We start from the raw sequence: 17770 nt of genomic DNA on the forward strand, positions 1-17770 counted from the left end.
GAGCTGGGGCCAAACCAGTTGCTGTCTTCGTCTTCTCTGCAGGGTTTTTCAGCTTAGCAGTCCTCTTCTTCTTAGGTTGCAGGTATCTGAGTTTCTAGGTTCTGGGGAGCCCTTAAATACTAAATTTAAGGGCGAGTTTAGGTCTGGGGGGTTAGTAGCCAATGGCTACTAGCCCTGAGGGTGGGTACACCCTCTTTGTGCCTCCTCCCTGAGGGGAGGGGGGCACATCCCTAATCCTATTGGGGGAATCCTCCATCTGCAAGATGGAGGATTTCTAAAAGTAAGAGTCACCTCAGCTCAGGACACCTTATGGGCTGTCCTGACTGGCCAGTGACTACTCCTTGTTTTTCTCATTATCTCCTCCGGCCTTGCTGCCAAAAGTGGGGCCGTGGCTGGAGGGGGCATGCAACTACACTAGCTGGAGTGCCCTGTGGTGCTGTAACAAAGGGGGTGAGACTTTGAGGCTCACCGCCAGGTGTTACAGTTCCTGCGGGGGGTGTGAAGCATCTCCAGCCAGTACAGGGTTTGTTACTAGCCACAGAGTGACAAAGGCACTCTCCCAATGTGGCCAGCAACATGTCTGGTGTGTGGCAGGCTGCTAAAACTAGTCAGCCTACACAGATAGTCGGTTAAGGTTTCAGGGGGCACCTCTAAGGTGCCCTCTGGGGTGTATGTTACAATAAAATGTACACTGGCATCAATGTGCATTTATTGTGCTGAGAAGTTTGATTCCAAACTTCACAGTTTTCAGTGTAGCCATTATGGTGCTGTGGAGTTCATGCATGACAGACTCCCAGACCATATACTCTTATGGCTACCCTGCACTTACAATGTCTAAGGTTTTGCTTAGACACTGTAGGGGCACAGTGCTCATGCACTTGTGCCCTCACCTATGGTATAGTGCACCCTGCCTTAGGGCTGTAAGGCCTGCTAGAGGGGTGACTTATCTATACTGCATAGGCAGTGTGAGGTTGGCATGGCACCGAGGGGAGTGCCATGTCGACTTAGTCATTTTGTCCTCACTAGCACACACAAATTGGCAAGCAGTGTGTCTGTGCTGAGTGAGGGGTCCCCAGGGTGGCCTAAGATATGCTGCATCCCTAAGAGACCTTCCCTGGCATCAGGGCCCTTGGTACCAGTTACAAGGGACTTAACTGGATGCCAGGGTGTGCCAATTGTGGAAACAAAAGTACAGGTTAGGGAAAGAACACTGGTGCTGGGGCCTGGTTAGCAGGCCTCAGCACACTTTCAATTCAAAACATAGCATCAGCAAAGGCAAAAAGTCAGGGGGTAACCATGCCAAGGAGAGTCTTCATTTTCTAAGTGGAAGAACCTGGAAAGGCCATCTGCATTGGCATGGGCAGTCCCAGGTCTGTGTTTCACTATAAAGTCCATTCCCTGTAGGGAGATGGACCATCTCAACAGTTTTGGATTTTCACCTTTCATTTGCATCAGCCATCTGAGAGGTCTGTGGTCAGTTTGAACTACAAAGTGAGTACCAACGAGGTATGGTCTCAGCTTCTTCAGGGACCAAACCACAGCAAAGGCCTCCCTCTCAATGGCACTCCAACGTTGCTCCCTGGGGAGTAACCTCCTGCTAATGAAAGCAACAGGCTGGTCAAGGCCATCTTCATTTGTATGGGACAAAACTGCCCCTATCCCATGTTCAGAGGCATCTGTCTGCACAATGAACTGCTTGGTGTAATCTGGAGCTTTTAGAACTGGTGCTGTGCACATTGCTTGTTTCAGGGTGTCAAAGGCCTGTTGGCATTCTACAGTCCAGTTCACTTTCTTGGAGGTAAGTTCTGTGAGGGCTGTCACTATGGATCCATATCCCTTCACAAACCTCCTGTAGTACCCAGTCAAGCCAAAGAATGCCCTGACTTGAGTCTGGGTTTTTGGAGCTGCCCAGTCCAGAATAGTCTGGATCTTAGGCTGGAGTGGCTGAACTTGGCCTCCACCTACAAGGTGACCCAAGTAAACCACAGTTCCCTGCCCTATCTGGCATTTGGATGCCTTGATAGAGAGGCCTGCTGATTGCATAGCCCTCAAAACCTTCTTCAGGTGGACCAGGTGATCCTGCCAGCTGGAGCTAAAGACAGAAATATCGTCAAGATAAGCTGCACTAAAGGACTCCAAGCCAGCAAGGACTTGATTCACCAACCTTTGGAAGGTGGAAGGGGCATTCTTTAGACCAAAGGGCATAACAGTAAACTGATAATGCCCATCAGGTGTGGAGAATGCGGTCTTTTCTTTTGCTCCTGGTGCCCTTTTGATTTGCCAGTACCCTGCTGTTAAGTCAAAGGTACTTAAGAATTTGGCAGCACGTAATTTGTCAATCAGTTCATCCGCCCTTAGAATGGGATGGGCATCTGTCTTGGTGACAGAATTAAGTCCTCTGTAGTCCACACAAAACCTCATCTCTCTCTTTCCATCTTTGGTGTGAGGTTTGGGGACTAAGACCACTGGGCTAGCCCAGGGGCTGTCAGAGTGCTCAATAACTCCCACTTCAAGCATCTTGTGGACTTCCACCTTGATGCTTTCCTTAACTTGGTCAGACTGTCTGAATATTTAGTTTTTGACAGGCATGCTGTCTCCTGTGTCCACATCATGGGTACACAGGTGTGTCTGACCCGGGGTTAGGGAAAAGAGCTCCGCAAACTGTTGCAGGACCTTCCTGCAGTCAGATCGCTGTTGGTTAGAGAGTGTGTCTGAATAGATTACTCCATCTACTGAACCATCTTTAGGGTCTGTGGAGAGGAGATCAGGGAGAGGTTCACTCTCAGCTTCCTGGTCCTCATCTGTTACCATCAACAGATTCACATCAGCCTTGTCATGGAAGAGCTTAAGGCGGTTCACATGGATCACCCTCTTGGGGGTCCTGCTAGTGCCTAGGTACACTAGGTAGGTTACCTGACTCTTCTTCTCTAGCACTGGATAAGGGCCACTCCATCTGTCCTGAAGTGCCCTGAAGTTCCACCACTGTAGCGAGGTGTGTGTTTGGCGGTCTATCAACACTAGATCTTGAAGTTGACCCTGTGCTTGTGTCCATTGTGTTGCTAGGCACTGTTGCGAGGGCCGCATGTGTAATCTTGCGTTTGGGACAATGGCTATGCAGGAGGACATCATGCCTAGTAGTTTCATCACTAATTTTACCTGATACTTCTGGTTTGGGTGCATGCTTTGTATTACGTTTTGGAATGCTTGTACCCTTTGTGGACTTGGGAGTGGCAATCCCTTTTTTTGTGTTGATTGTTGCTCCTAAGTACTGTTGTATTTGACACAGCTGTAGGTGTGATTTTTGGTAGTTTAGTGAGAAACCTAGTTTGTGAAGGGTTTCTATGACTTATTTTGTGTGTTGAAAACACTGTTCTTGTGTGTTGGTTTTGATTAACCAATCGTCTAGATACGGGAATACGTGTATGTGCTGTCTTCTGATATGTGCTGCTACTACTGCAAGGCATTTTGTAAATACCCTTGGTGCTGTTGTTATCGCGAATGGTAACACTTTGAATTGGTAATGTACTCCTTGGATTACAAACCTTAAGTATTTCCTGTGTGAAGGATGTATAGGTATATGGAAGTATGCATCCTTGAGATCTAATGTCGTCATGTAGTCTTGCTGTTTGAGCAAGGGGATTACGTCTTGAAGTGTCACCATGTGAAAGTGATCTGATTTGATGTAAAGATTTAGTGTTCTGAGATGTAATATGGGTCTTACAGTTTTGTCCTTTTTGGGTATGAGAGTACAGGGAGTAAACCCCTGTTCCTTTCTGATGATGGTGTACTAGTTCTATTGCATCTTTTTGTAACAACGCTTGGACCTCTAGCTGTAATAGATCCATGTGTTGCTTGGACGTGTGTTTTTGGAGGCACATTTGGTGGTAATTGTAGGAATTCTATGCAATAACCATGTTGGATGATGGCTAGGACCCACAAGTGTTGTTATTTCCTCCCAATTTTTGTAAAAATCTGTTAGTCTCCCCCCCCCACTGGTGTTATGTGTTGAGGATTTGTGACACTGAAGTCACTGTTTGTTTTGAGGGGTCTTTGGACCTTGGAACTTCCCTCTAGTTTTAGGGAACTGTCCACCTCTGTATTGTCCCCGAAAGCCTCCTCTCTGATACTGGCTCTGGTATGTGGGCCTGGTTTGTGAGGTTGAGGGTTCTGTGGTTTGGCCCCAAAACCCCCCTCTAAATTGTGTCTTCCTAAAAGTGCCTCTGCGGGGAGTAGAGCGCGCCCATGGCCTTGGCCATATCTGTATCCTTTTTCAGCTTCTCGATAGCTGTGTCCACTTCCGGCCCAAACAACTGCTGTCCATTAAAAGGCATATGAAGCACAGCCTGTTGGATTTCGGGCTTGAATCCTGAGGTGCGTAGCCATGCGTGTCTACGAATTGTGACCGCTGTATTCACAGTTCTTGCAGCTGTGTCGGCTGCGTCCATTGCCGATCGTATCTGGTTATTCGAGATACTTTGGCCCTCTTCCACCACTTGTGCACGCTTTTGGAATTCTATGTTCAATAAAGTGCTGCATTTCATCCCAGTGGGCTCTGTCATATCTTGACAGCAATGCCTGTGAATTGGCAATGCGCCATTGATTGGCTGCTTGTGCTGCCACTCTTTTTCCCGCTGCGTCAAACTTGCGACTTTCGTCGGGTGGTGGTGCATCTCCGGAGGTGTGCGAATTCGCCCTTTTACGTGCTGCGCCTACTACTGAGTCAGGTGTCAGTTGCTGAGTGATGTACATAGGGTCTGTGTGGGAGGCTTGTACTTTTTCTCCATTTTCTATTATCTGACACAGGCGCATCATAAAGATCCCATGCATCTGGGTCATCTTGGCTCATTCCTGTGTGCGTTGGAGACTGCATCACAGGTGGGCTAGCAATTGGTGATGGCAGCGGTGAGCATTGTGGTGATGGTGGCGGAGTTACTTGTTTTGCCACCTTTGCCTATGGTTGTTTATCTTTATCCTGGAAAGCAAGTTTCCTTTTCATCCTTATAGGAGGGTGAGATCTTATCTTCCCTGTCTCCTTTTGGATATGGAGCCTTCTCTGTGTATGATCTGGCTCCCCTGCCTCTAGTTCTTGTCAGAATTTATGGCTTTGCATTTGTGTGGAAGAGCCCTTGTTCCTCGGTGTAGGAACTTGTCTTCGGCTCCTTAGCCGGATGTTTCGGTATCCAAACCTTTTCAACTGTCTTTTTCGGCTCCGAAGCCACTTTTGAGTTTTGGTGTTCTGATCTCTTGGTGCCGACTCGTTTCGGTGCCGGTATCTCAATGTCGAGATTGTTCTGAACCACTGTCTCGGTGCTGAGTCTGTTCTGCGCCGGTATCTCAACCGGAGTCGGATGACCTAGACACGTGTGCCATTTTTCAGTGCCGATGGACAGTCACCGATTTTTGGGGTTAAGCCATGGCCTGCCGGCGGTGGCGTCCCCTGGGCTTTGATGATTTTTACGTGAGTTTTGGCCGGGGCTGTTTTACTCACGGTTTTCGGCGTATGTTCTGTTTCGGCCTCGTCCGAGTCAGCAATGGAGAAGGTTTCTTCTTCCTCCAAGTCGTCGTGTCCTGACGGCGCCGACGCCATTTGAAGTCTTCTTGCTTTCCGGTCCCTCAGCATTTTCCTCGACCGAAACGCTCAACAGGCCTCACAGGTATCCTCTGTGTTCAGGAGACAAACAAAAATTACAGACCAAGTGTTGATCTGTGTAAGGATACTAGTTGTGGCCTTCGGGGCAGAAGCGGAATGGGGTCCGTTCCATTAGTCTTGTAGACGCACGCGGTCGGGCCGACCAGGCCCCGCTGGGGAACTCGAAACCCTGAAGGGCCACCGGAGCTCTTCAAAATTCAGTGTCGATCTACGTTAACTAACCCGATACCTAACGCAAAACAATACCGTAAAATTTTCCAATATCTAACTAACTTTCCGAACCGAAACACGGAGCGAAGAGGAACACGTCCGAACCCGATGGTGGAATGAAAACAATCTAAGATGGAGTCGACACCCATGCGCAATGGAGCCGAAATGGGAGGAGTCCCTCGATCTCGTGACTCGAAAAGACTTCTTCGAAGAAAAACAACTTGTAACACTCTGATCCCAACACTAGATGGCTGTATCTGCACAGCATGTGTATCTGCACAGCATGTGTATCTGCACAGCATGTGTATCTGCACAGCATGTGTATCTGCACAGCATGTGTATCTGCACAGCATGTGTATCTGCACAGCATGTGTATCTGCACAGCATGTGTATCTGCACAGCATGTGTATCTGCAGCTACACATGCCATTGAACATATATATATATATGAGAAAACAAACTGGTCCTGCTTCTGGCACGGTCTTTCATGTTGGTGCAGGTGTGAGGAATGGACCATTTCCTCTCATAAATCCAAAAACAAACAGTTGCAAGCAACTTCACCACTGCACTCCAGGAGGAAGCCATCTCTTTTTATTGCAGTCAAGATTAAATCACCATCCTTCACCACCGACTCGTTTCAACCTGCTGGTCTTGATCACAGTAAATTAGTCCTGTCTCCATGTCCCCTGTAAGGAAATGCCTCCTTGGCATGGTTACCCCCTGACTTTGTCTTTGCTGATGCTACGTTTTGATTTGAAAGTGTGCTGAGGCCTGCTAACCAGGCCCCAGCACCAGTGTTCTTTCCCTAACCCAGAGGTCGTCAAACTGGGGGGCGGGCCCCCCTTGGAGGGGCCTTAAGTGATCCCAGGGGGGGGCGCCAAACTCTGGACAAAAGAAATATTATAGAGATAACACGCCTTCGTTTTAAGCAGAAGCATGTTATTGCGGTTTTAAAAAGGTAACAGTACTTAACTGCAATGTTTGAATAGGTTTAGACATGTTTAAACATTGCCATCTTTCTAAAATAATTGTAAAAAATTCTGAGGGGGGGGCTTAATGATTTTTATTTTTCAACTGGGGGGTGCGGCCTAAAAAAAATTTAAGACCACTGCCCTAACCTGTACTTTTGTTTCCACAATTGGCACACCCTGGCATCCAGGCAAGTCCCTTGTAACTGGTACCCCTGGCACCAAGGGCCCTGATGCCAGGGAAGGACTCTAAGGGCTGCAGCATATCTTATGCCACCCTGGGGACCCCTCACTCAGCACAGACACACTGCTTGCCAGCTTGAGTGTGTGCTAGTGAGGACAAAACGAGTAAGTCGACATGACACTCCCCTCAGGGTGCCATGCCAACCTCACACTGCCTATGCAGTATAGAAAAGTCACCCCTCTAGCAGGCCTTACAGCCCTAAGGCAGGGTGCACTATACCATAGGTGAGGGCACAAGTGCATGAGCACTGTGCCCCTACAGTGTCTAAGCAAAACCTTAGACATTGTAAGTGCAGGGTAGCCATAAGAGTATATGGTCTGGGAGTCTGTCATGCACGAACTCCACAGCACCATAATGGCTACACTGAAAACTGAAGTTTGGTATCAAACTTCTCAGCATAATAAATGCACACTGATGCCAGTGTACATTTTATTGTAACATACACCCCAGAGGGCACCTTAGAGGTGCCCCCTGAAACCTTAACCGACTACCCGTGTAGGCCGACTGGTTTTAACAGCCTGCCACACACCAGACATGTTACTGGCCACATGGGGAGAGTGCCTTTGTCACTCTGTGGCTAGTACAGCCTGTACTGGGTGGAGATGCTTCACACCTCCCCCTGCAGGATCTGTAACACCTGGCGGTGAGACTCAAAGGGTCACCCCCTTTGTTACATCACCACAGGGCACTCCAGCTAGTGGAGTTGCCCGTCCCTCCGGCCACGGCCCCACTTTTGGCAGCAAGGCCACCCTCAGGGCTAGTAGCCATTGGCTACTAACCCCCCAGACCTAAACACACCCCTAAATTCAGTATTTAGGGCCCCCCCCAGAACCTAGGAACTCAGATTCCTGCAACCTAAGAAGAGGACTGCTGAACTGAAAAACCCTGCAGAGAAGACTGAGACACCAACTGCTTTGGCCCCAGCTCTACCGGCCTGTCTCCCCACTTCTAAAGACACTGCACCAGCAACGCGTTCCACAGGGACCAGCGACCTATGAAGCCTCAGAGGACTGCCCTGCATCTAGAAGGACCAAGAACTCCCGAGGACAGCGGCTCTGTTCCCCAAAGACTGCAACTTTGCAACAAAGAAGCAACTTTGAAACAACTTGCGTTTCCCGCCGGAAGCGTGAGACTTGACACTGTGCACCCAACACCCCCGGCTCGACTTGTGGAGAACAATCACTTCAGGAAGGACTCCCCGGCGACTGCGAGACCGTGAGTAGCCAGAGTTGACTCCGATGAGCCCCCACAGCGACGCCTGCAGATGGAATCTCGATGCTCCTCACTGCGACTGCCTGCTTCAAAGATCCAACGCCTGGTAAAGACTCTGCACCCGCAGCCCCCAGGGCCTGATGGATCCGACCTCCAGGTGGCCCTCTCCCTTGCCCAGGTTGAGCCCCCCCACCTCCCCCCCTTGCCTGCATCGCTGAAGAGACCCCTTGGTCTCCCATGGATTCCTACTGAGAACCTGACACATGATTGCACACTGCACCCGGCCGCCCCCGTGCTGCTGAGGGTGTACTTTCTGTGTGGACTTGTGCCCCCCCCGTGCCCTACAAAAAAACCCCTGGTCTGCCCTCTGAAGACGCGGGTACTTACCTGCTGGCAGACTGGAACCGGGGCAGCCCCTTCTCCATTGAAGCCTATGCGTTTTGGGCACCACATTGACCTCTGCACCTGACCGGCCCTGAGCCGCTGGTGTGGTAACTTTGGGGCTGCTCTGAACCCCCAACGGTGGGCTACCTTGGACCCAAACTTGAACCCCGTAGGTGGTTTACTTACCTGCAAAAACTAACAAACACTTATTTCCCCCAGGAACTGTTGAAAATTGCACTAAGTGTCTAGTTTTAAAATAGCTATATGTGATTTATGTGAAAACTGTATATGCTATTTTGCTAATTCAAAGTTCCTAAAAGATATTTTTCTATACAAAAACCTATTGGCCTGGAATTGTCTGAGTGTGTGTTCCTCATTGTAGGAAGTTGGCTCTGTATGTGCTATTTCAAAGTAAGGAATAGCATGCACAGAGTCCAAGGGTTCCCCTTAGAGGTAAAATAGTGGTAAAAAGAGATAATACTAATGCTCTATTTTGTGGTAGTGTGGTCGAGCAGTAGGCTTATCCAAGGAGTAGTGTTAAGCATTTGTTGTACATACACACAGACAATAAATGAGGTACACACACTCAGAGACAAATCCAGCCAATAGGTTTTGTATAGAAAAATATCTTTTCTTAGTTTATTTTAAGAACCACAGGTTCAAATTTAACATGTAATATCTTGTTTGAAAGGTATTGCAGGTAAGTACATTAGGAACTTTGAATCATTTCAATTGCATGTATACTTTTCAAGTTATTCACAAATAGCTATTTTAAAAGTGGACACTTAGTGCAATTTTCAGAGTTCCTGGGGGAGGTAAGTTTTTGTTAGTTTTACCAGGTAAGTAAGACACTTACAGGGTTCAGTTCTTGGTCCAAGGTAGCCCACCGTTGGGGGTTCAGAGCAACCCCAAAGTTACCACACCAGCAGCTCAGGGCCGGTCAGGTGCAGAGTTCAAAGTGGTGCCCAAAACGCATAGGCTTCAATGGAGAGAAGGGGGTGCCCCGGTTCCAGTCTGCCAGCAGGTAAGTACCCGCGTCTTCGGAGGGCAGACCAGGGGGGTTTTGTAGGGCACCGGGGGGAGACACAAGCCCACACAGAAATTTCACCCTCAGCGGCGCGGGGGCGGCCGGGTGCAGTGTTAGAACAAGCGTCGGGTTTGCAATGGAAGTCAATGAGAGATCAAGGGATCTCTTCAGCGCTGCAGGCAGGCAAGGGGGGGCTTCCTCGGGGAAACCTCCACTTGGGCAAGGGAGAGAGACTCCTGGGGGTCACTTCTGCAGTGAAAGTCCGGTCCTTCAGGTCCTGGGGGCTGCGGGTGCAGGGTCTTTTCCAGGCGTCGGGACTTAGGTTTCAGAGAGTCGCGGTCAGGGGAAGCCTCGGGATTCCCTCTGCAGGCGGCGCTGTGGGGGCTCAGGGGGGACAGGTTTTGGTACTCACAGTCGTAGAGTAGTCCGGGGGTCCTCCCTGAGGTGTTGGTTCTCCACCAGCCGAGTCGGGGTCGCCGGGTGCAGTGTTGCAAGTCTCACGCTTCTTGCGGGGAGATTGCAGGGTTCTTTAAAGCTGCTCCTTTGGATAAAGTTGCAGTCTTTTTGGAGCAGGTCCGCTGTCCTCGGGAGTTTCTTGTCGTCGTCGAAGCAGGGCAGTCCTCAGAGGAGTCAGAGGTCGCTGGTCCCTTTGGAAGGCATCGCTGGAGCAGAGTTCTTTGGAAAGCAGGAGACAGGCCGGTGAGTTTCTGGAGCCAAGGCAGTAGTCGTCTTCTGGTCTTCCTCTGCAGGGGTTTTCAGCTAGGCAGTCCTTCTTCTTGTAGTTGCAGGAATCTAATTTCTAGGTTCAGGGAGAGCCCTTAAATACTAAATTTAAGGGCGTGTTTAGGTCTGGGGGGTTAGTAGCCAATGGCTACTAGCCCTGAGGGTGAGTACACCCTCTTTGTGCCTCCTCCCAAGGGGAGGGGGTCACATCCCTAATCCTATTGGGGGAATCCTCCATCTGCAAGATGGAGGATTTCTAAAAGTTAGAGTCACCTCAGCTCAGGACACCTTAGGGGCTGTCCTGACTGGCCAGTGACTCCTCCTTGTTGCTTTCTTTGTTCCCTCCAGCCTTGCCGCCAAAAGTGGGGGCCGTGGCCGGAGGGGGCGGGCAACTCCACTAAGCTGGAGTGCCCTGCTGGGCTGTGACAAAGGGGTGAGCCTTTGAGGCTCACCGCCAGGTGTTACAGCTCCTGCCTGGGGGAGGTGTTAGCATCTCCACCCAGTGCAGGCTTTGTTACTGGCCTCAGAGTGACAAAGGCACTCTCCCCATGGGGCCAGCAACATGTCTCTAGTGTGGCAGGCTGCTGGAACCAGTCAGCCTACACAGATAGTCGGTTAAGTTTCAGGGGGCACCTCTAAGGTGCCCTCTGTGGTGTATTTTACAATAAAATGTACACTGGCATCAGTGTGCATTTATTGTGCTGAGAAGTTTGATACCAAACTTCCCAGTTTTCAGTGTAGCCATTATGGTGCTGTGGAGTTCGTGTAAAACAGACTCCCAGACCATATACTCTTATGGCTACCCTGCACTTACAATGTCTAAGGTTTTGCTTAGACACTGTAGGGGCACAGTGCTCATGCACTGGTACCCTCACCTATGGTATAGTGCACCCTGCCTTAGGGCTGTAAGGCCTGCTAGAGGGGTGTCTTACCTATACTGCATAGGCAGTGAGGCTGGCATGGCACCCTGAGGGGAGTGCCATGTCGACTTACTCATTTTGTTCTCACTAGCACACACAAGCTGGTAAGCAGTGTGTCTGTGCTGAGTGAGGGGTCTCTTAGGGTGGCATAATACATGCTGCAGCCCTTAGAGACCTTCCCTGGCATCAGGGCCCTTGGTACCAGTTACAAGGGACTTATCTGGATGCCAGGGTGTGCCAATTGTGGAATCAAAAGTACAGGTTAGGGAAAGAACACTGGTGCTGGGGCCTGGTTAGCAGGCCTCAGCACACTTTCAATTCAAAACATAGCATCAGCAAAGGCAAAAAGTCAGGGGGTAACCATGCCAAGGAGGCATTTCCTTACACTCATTTATTGCCTGTGTATGTACAACAAATGCTTAACACTACTCCTTTGATAAGCCTACTGCTCGACCACACTACCACAAAATAGAGCATTAGTGTTATCTCTTTTTGCCACTATCTTACCTCTAAGGGGAACCCTTGGACTCTGTGCATACTATTCCTTACTTTGAAATAGTGCATACAGAGCCAACTTCCTACATCCCCTATTTATAGTGTCTCTTCTATGACCCGTATTAGTGCATTGTGGGACATGTAGTCTATTAAAAATAAATTAAATGTTGTGCATTAAAAACCAAGCTCCCCACCACCACAAAACTTGTCCAACGCTACACAAGTTGTCTAAATTAATATGTGCAAAAAATATCACCCTGAATTTTCAGGTCCGTCTGAGACATTGCCACAGAACAACTTCTGAAGCAGGATGGGCTCTCCCTTTTGACTTCGAAACAGTCACAGCATAGAGTCTTGTGTTTGGCCTCACTGTCCCATATGGCTCTCGGATGCATCTGGGCACAGTTGTCAAGTTGTGCTCCAACCCCACGCATCACAGACAGACTGAGGGTCGGTCACAAACATCTGTTTGCACGGTTTAACCTAATAATCTTTGGGGGTGACTTGCACACTGTATGTGTGTGAAGAAAGTAACACTCATAAGCCTAAAGGCAAGCTTGATGTCTCAAGGCAAGGAAAGAAAGGAACTAACTACAGTGCGCAGGGTGGCTCATATATGCATCTCTGCTCATCACTTTGGGAGTGGATGATCATCAGCACGGAGTCACACAACGACATCTACTGGGACACAGGAGTATTGCTGATAGTCTGACACCAGGGGAATATTCACAAAGAAAGGGATTGGCAATTAGAAGTATTCATCAGAAATTTCGGTCTCATTAGGTGTGCCACAAGCACAGTGACACATCTAGAAAGTCTGAGTTAAGGAAAGGTAGGACCTTGAATTGGAAATGTCTGCTACAAATCTTACAATTTCTCTTTGTTTGCTTAAAAAACAAAAGGACATATGAAAATAGGCATCATGTAAATCTACGGCACACGTTCCTCCAGTCCTCCTAACATAACCGAGGGTAAATCTGGTGTACTGCCAACATCCTGAATTTCTATTTCTTGATCAATTTCTTCATCAATTTGTGGTGGAGTAGGGGTCTGCATTCTCAACAAGGTGCATTCTTTCATAACAGAAAAAGGAATGAATCCCCATTACATTTAAGAGACACAAAAGCTTCTCCCCTTGGTGCTGATAAGTTTTTTTGGGTGATAACACAGATGGCTGAGATTTGACCTGAGATGCAGCTGTATATAGCTGTTGTCCTGCTTCCCCATTAGATGGTCTTCCGCGTTGCTGAGGTTGACTTGGTTTGTGTAGTAGTTGCTGCTGCAACCACTGAGGGGTTTGAACCCTCTGCTATAACACTTATTTCATAAGGTTGGTAGTGCCTACTATATTCTTTTTTACTTTCCAAGTCAATCACCTTCAACGTTTTAATCTCGGTTTTAATATGGGCCATCTCACCACTGGAACCCAAATAGAAAACTGCCTTAGAAAAGGAGACTCAAAACTCTTCACTGGGCTTCTAGATTCAGGTCCATGAGTCTTTGTCCAAGGCAAAACGCTAGCCTGAGTCCTGGCAGTAACCATGGGCAGTCACATCTGAATAATTTGCTACAGCACTCGACACAAGCACCCTTTCTTTGAAGGCCCTCCTGAAACTCTTGCCTGTTGTCTCTGGAAGTTTCTCTCTAAACCATTGAAAGGGTTCTCATTGAGACCCATCATAACAGTCCAACAGTGATGTGGCACTTGCAGTCTTCATGCTTGGTGATTAAGTGGTTCATACCTTCCTGACCGTCTTCTGGTGATCAGTCCTTAACAGTGGGCTCTGGTCTGGAGCTCTGTATTTCTTTTTTAAATCTAGATGAAGCAGACTTCCTGAATGCCGGAGACGGGAACTACTGCATTGCAGACTCCAGCAGGCCAAGGCACTAAAGGCAGGAGAGGTCTGGATGATCTTTGGTGAAGAGTTTCTAAACTCACATGCATGGTGTAAGTGTCAGTATAGAGACACTCAGTTTCACCGCTTAGCCAATCAGGGCTTCCCTGAAAGGAATAATATCGACCACAGGCCAGATTCAAGCAGGTATCATGTCAACTAGCCAGGAGTAATCTCTGATGGAGAAATAGTCGGAGGAACACAAAAGCAAGGAAGGAGAGAGTATCTGTGTGATAGTTTCTATTATGGTTGAACATCTAGAAAATTACCATCTAGGAGATTGGGCTCTAAAGTGGGGAAATCTTGCATTCTTATGCAGATCTTTGGTTGTGAAGGCTTGGAAGGAGCATGTGGAAACTGGGGTACCACAGGCAACTCTGGGTGAGGCGGTAAGTCAAAGGATCTGGTTAAGTAGAAGGCACTGGAGCAAAAGTAGGTTCAAGCACTTTTTCAAGAGCCACTGGATTACTGTGCACTCCAGTGTATACTCAGATGTACGCAATATTATGGTTCCTAGATATTAACTCTCTACTCTAATTTAACACTCAGACTATAGGCACCATTAACAAATCATACGATCAGGCTGGTAAGTCCATCTCGCCTCCACACTAGACTGCTGCACGCCACGAGTGCTGTCCTCTGATGGTACTGTAGGCCTCCACAGTTACAAATGTAATAGTATGGCTAAAGCTAAAAGTGGTGGTCCACACTGTACAAGGCTATAGTTCAAAACAATATACTGCCTTTGACTAAGTTTCTTTGGTCACTCCTAATTGGCATGGGCAGCAAATGACGCAGGCTCGACTGGACCACACAGATCCAAGCCAAGAAAGCAAAGAACCACAGCAGGATGTTGGGGAGCAAAATTCATAAAGGCTAGGAGTACTGGTATTACGACCTAATGGAATAAGTGTATCAAGGACTTCAACAACCGAGATTGGGTAAGCTGAAGGGACAACTCTTCAAGCACCTGATGTTTGGGTATGGGTGTTTGCTTGAGAATACAGAGGTCATGGGGCCCATTCGGGATGGGCTTCTGCAGTAAAGTTTGAACACTTACCTGTTTTCCAGCTGGTAATCAGATCGAGAGATGAAGCGCTTCAATGCTTATTAGCAGAAATGGAAGGGATTGGATGTCTGCTTTCCCTCGGTTTGAAATGTTTTCACAAATTCTAGTGTCTTGGGGGGGTTCAGAAGAGTTTGGGGATAGTGGCACTGCTTTAGAGATAACCAGTATGGATTCCCTTGGTAGGAGAAATTATTTTAAGTAAGTTGCCCTCTGTTACGATTATTGTTCCCAGGTCTCCCGATAGGGCTGCGAGTGGAATTCAATAACTAGTTAACAGAAGGGAATATACAGATGGGGGCTTGAAAGATTTCTGGCAGGTGCCTGGACTTACCATTTGCAATCAGATTAGTGTTGGCGTGGAAGTCCTGTCCACCCCCCAAACTCCCCCACCTAAACCACAAAGCTTACAAGCAAAAGTACTGTTTAAAGAAGGACATCTGCTCTATCTAATTATGGACGCTATAGAAACTTCAGTGTTGCTCTTCACCAGTCTTTCTGGGGTTTGAGAGCTATAATGCTGATATCTTAAAATCAGTGACCTCCTTAAGCAGTAGTAAAGCAAAAGTAAAATGTCATAGTGTAGACTCACCGTGTGTCTGTACTCTTTCATTTTGGGGACTTTGTCGTGCCCACCTTTATTTTCTTCTTTCTGCTCAATGCTGCTGATGATTCTCCACGATGCCCTTCTGGCGCCAATAACATTTTTATAGGCAACTGAGAGCAAATTTCTTTCTTCCACTGTTAACTCCACGTCCATTCCTGCTACTTTCTTCATTGATTCAACCATTTCTGGAGAGAAAAGGCATGAACAAGTGTTGATTAATGACCAATTTCTCAGACTAACCTAGTCCTAATTTAAAGTAAAGTCTGAGGTCACAAACATTCCACTCAATGCTGTGAGGATAATTAAAGAACATTTTCAGGCTAAAAGTCACAGTAGGTAGGTATGAGCTTTCAAGACAGCCAGACTGCTCTGCCAGTATTATAACACCAGCCATCAAACCTCTGCCACAATGTCAAAACGTACCATGGCTCTGAATCTGAAAGGTGACTAAGTAAATTAGAATGAAAGCCGTTATCAAGACAAACACTATAGATGTTCCAACTGTTCGAAGTCTATAAACAAAGAAGCATAATAATCCTTCAATAATATGGCACAAAAAAGAAACCACGCTGCAGTATAAGGTGTGGTGTAGGTACCATCAGAACATTTGTGTCCAGAAACATACCAACTCAGCACCTCCTTTGCCACATTTGGTTACTTTTGAAATCATGATACACTGAAAAATATTTACAATAGCCACAAGGGCACTTATCCGATTATAAATACTGAATCAACTCTACACTGATTTATTTAAAGATTATTTTAATTACTCTACAACAGTTATTATCCAAATACCTTAGTGCACCCATCTCATCCTAAAGCCTGAATATAATTAGTTTAACATTGGTGAAAAAAATATATATATATATATACACACACACACACACACACACATATATACAGATATATATATACACACACACACACACACACACACATATATATATACACACACACCCACAAAATCTTAAAGTGTGAAAAATAGCTTAATGCTCATTAATGAAATAATAAACAGATGGCTCGTTATTAAAATACCTAGTTATGCAACACATTAATAGAGGACAGAAGATGCAGCCTAATTGTATAATGTTTCCCTTGTGGTTTAATCAACGTGTCAAAAATCAGTACAGTTTAAGGCTATTCACAAAGAGTTAAACACCGATATACAAAAGTGTACAAAAATATATATAAAATATCTTGCCAGATCTGTACTTCTTGAGTTGTACTAAACACCTAATTCATGTTAAAGAAGGTGGGCCTCACTTTGATCACCCAAGTCAATCATGAAAGCTGTAACAGTCAAATCTCTTAACCCTAGTTGGTGAAAATCAACTTGAGACAACTTGAAGGTTTATTTCTATTTGGAGGCTTTTCTGTATTAACTGTTGCTACCGACATTTTAGCAATAAGCATTCTGTTTTCCGAACTGTTAAGATGGTTGTTGAGACAGCTTGAGGCGTTCCTTAAGTTGCTCTTATCACCTGGCCCCCATATTTCTACAACATCCGAGTCGGATGATGCTTGTGTGACTATACAATTTGAGGAATTTTCCTGTCAATGGGACATCTTCGACTATTAGCCACTCAAAGGACCAGCTGAGCTCTCCTCAGGAAAAGGCACTGGCACCAAGTACGGACTTAAAAATCACCATCTTAAAGCGACAGAAAAACAGACATTTAAAAGTAAGGCATGCTAGAGAATAAAAGAAGGTACTCCTTTTGTAATTCAACTTAAACAGACTTTGTCTAGCCTTGGGCTCTATTTTCAGTGCCAAATCAAACACAATCAGTATAAATCTCAAAGGGTTAAAAAGAAAAAGAAAATAAAAAATGAAACCAATAAATGCATTGGAACAGAAATTACAAAGTAATAGTGCAATTCTGGAGATAACAGCAGTTGTGCAGCGTGGTTTGCAAGGAGAGTTGGAAATCACCTTTAACCAAACTCAAATTTATCTTTACAAAAAAGGCCATCCATGTTATCCTTATGAGATTTTATTACTACAAGAACCCGATTATTAGGCACCAGAGAAGGTTTATATAGTAAGCAGCTAGCTTGACGGAGGTGCCAACTATGACTAGACATGATGAAGCTAAGAGATCCAAGTGTGGTTGCACTAATGAACAAGCACCAACAAAGACTTTGTCTCAGGAACTTGTACAATAACAAATAATCCAATATGAATCATCACTATTAAATAAGCATGGCTTCACGGTGGTCTGGGCAAATCATCTTGAGTGGGATACTTTATTAAATGGCCTTGACTTGGAGTGCTGTATCTGTGTGTTGAATGACTGTTGCCCTCTTCTGCTTCTTTTCCAAACTTCCTTCTACTACTGACTAGATACCCATTACAGCATATCAGAGCAC

General features: G+C 46.7%; 1 protein-coding gene across 1 annotated transcript in view; it reads right to left on the minus strand.

Moving 5' to 3' along the window:
- Nucleotides 1–17770, minus strand: part of YWHAE (tyrosine 3-monooxygenase/tryptophan 5-monooxygenase activation protein epsilon) — a 186400-nt gene that overhangs the window by 131551 nt on the left and 37079 nt on the right. The window contains exon 2 of the mRNA XM_069226092.1: nt 15386–15585. Within this exon, the coding sequence (XP_069082193.1) occupies nt 15386–15585 (200 nt within the window). The remainder of the gene's footprint in view (nt 1–15385; nt 15586–17770) is intronic.

This window comes from Pleurodeles waltl, chromosome 3_1 (assembly GCF_031143425.1).
Source record: "Pleurodeles waltl isolate 20211129_DDA chromosome 3_1, aPleWal1.hap1.20221129, whole genome shotgun sequence".
Taxonomy (NCBI): Eukaryota; Metazoa; Chordata; class Amphibia; order Caudata; family Salamandridae; genus Pleurodeles; species Pleurodeles waltl.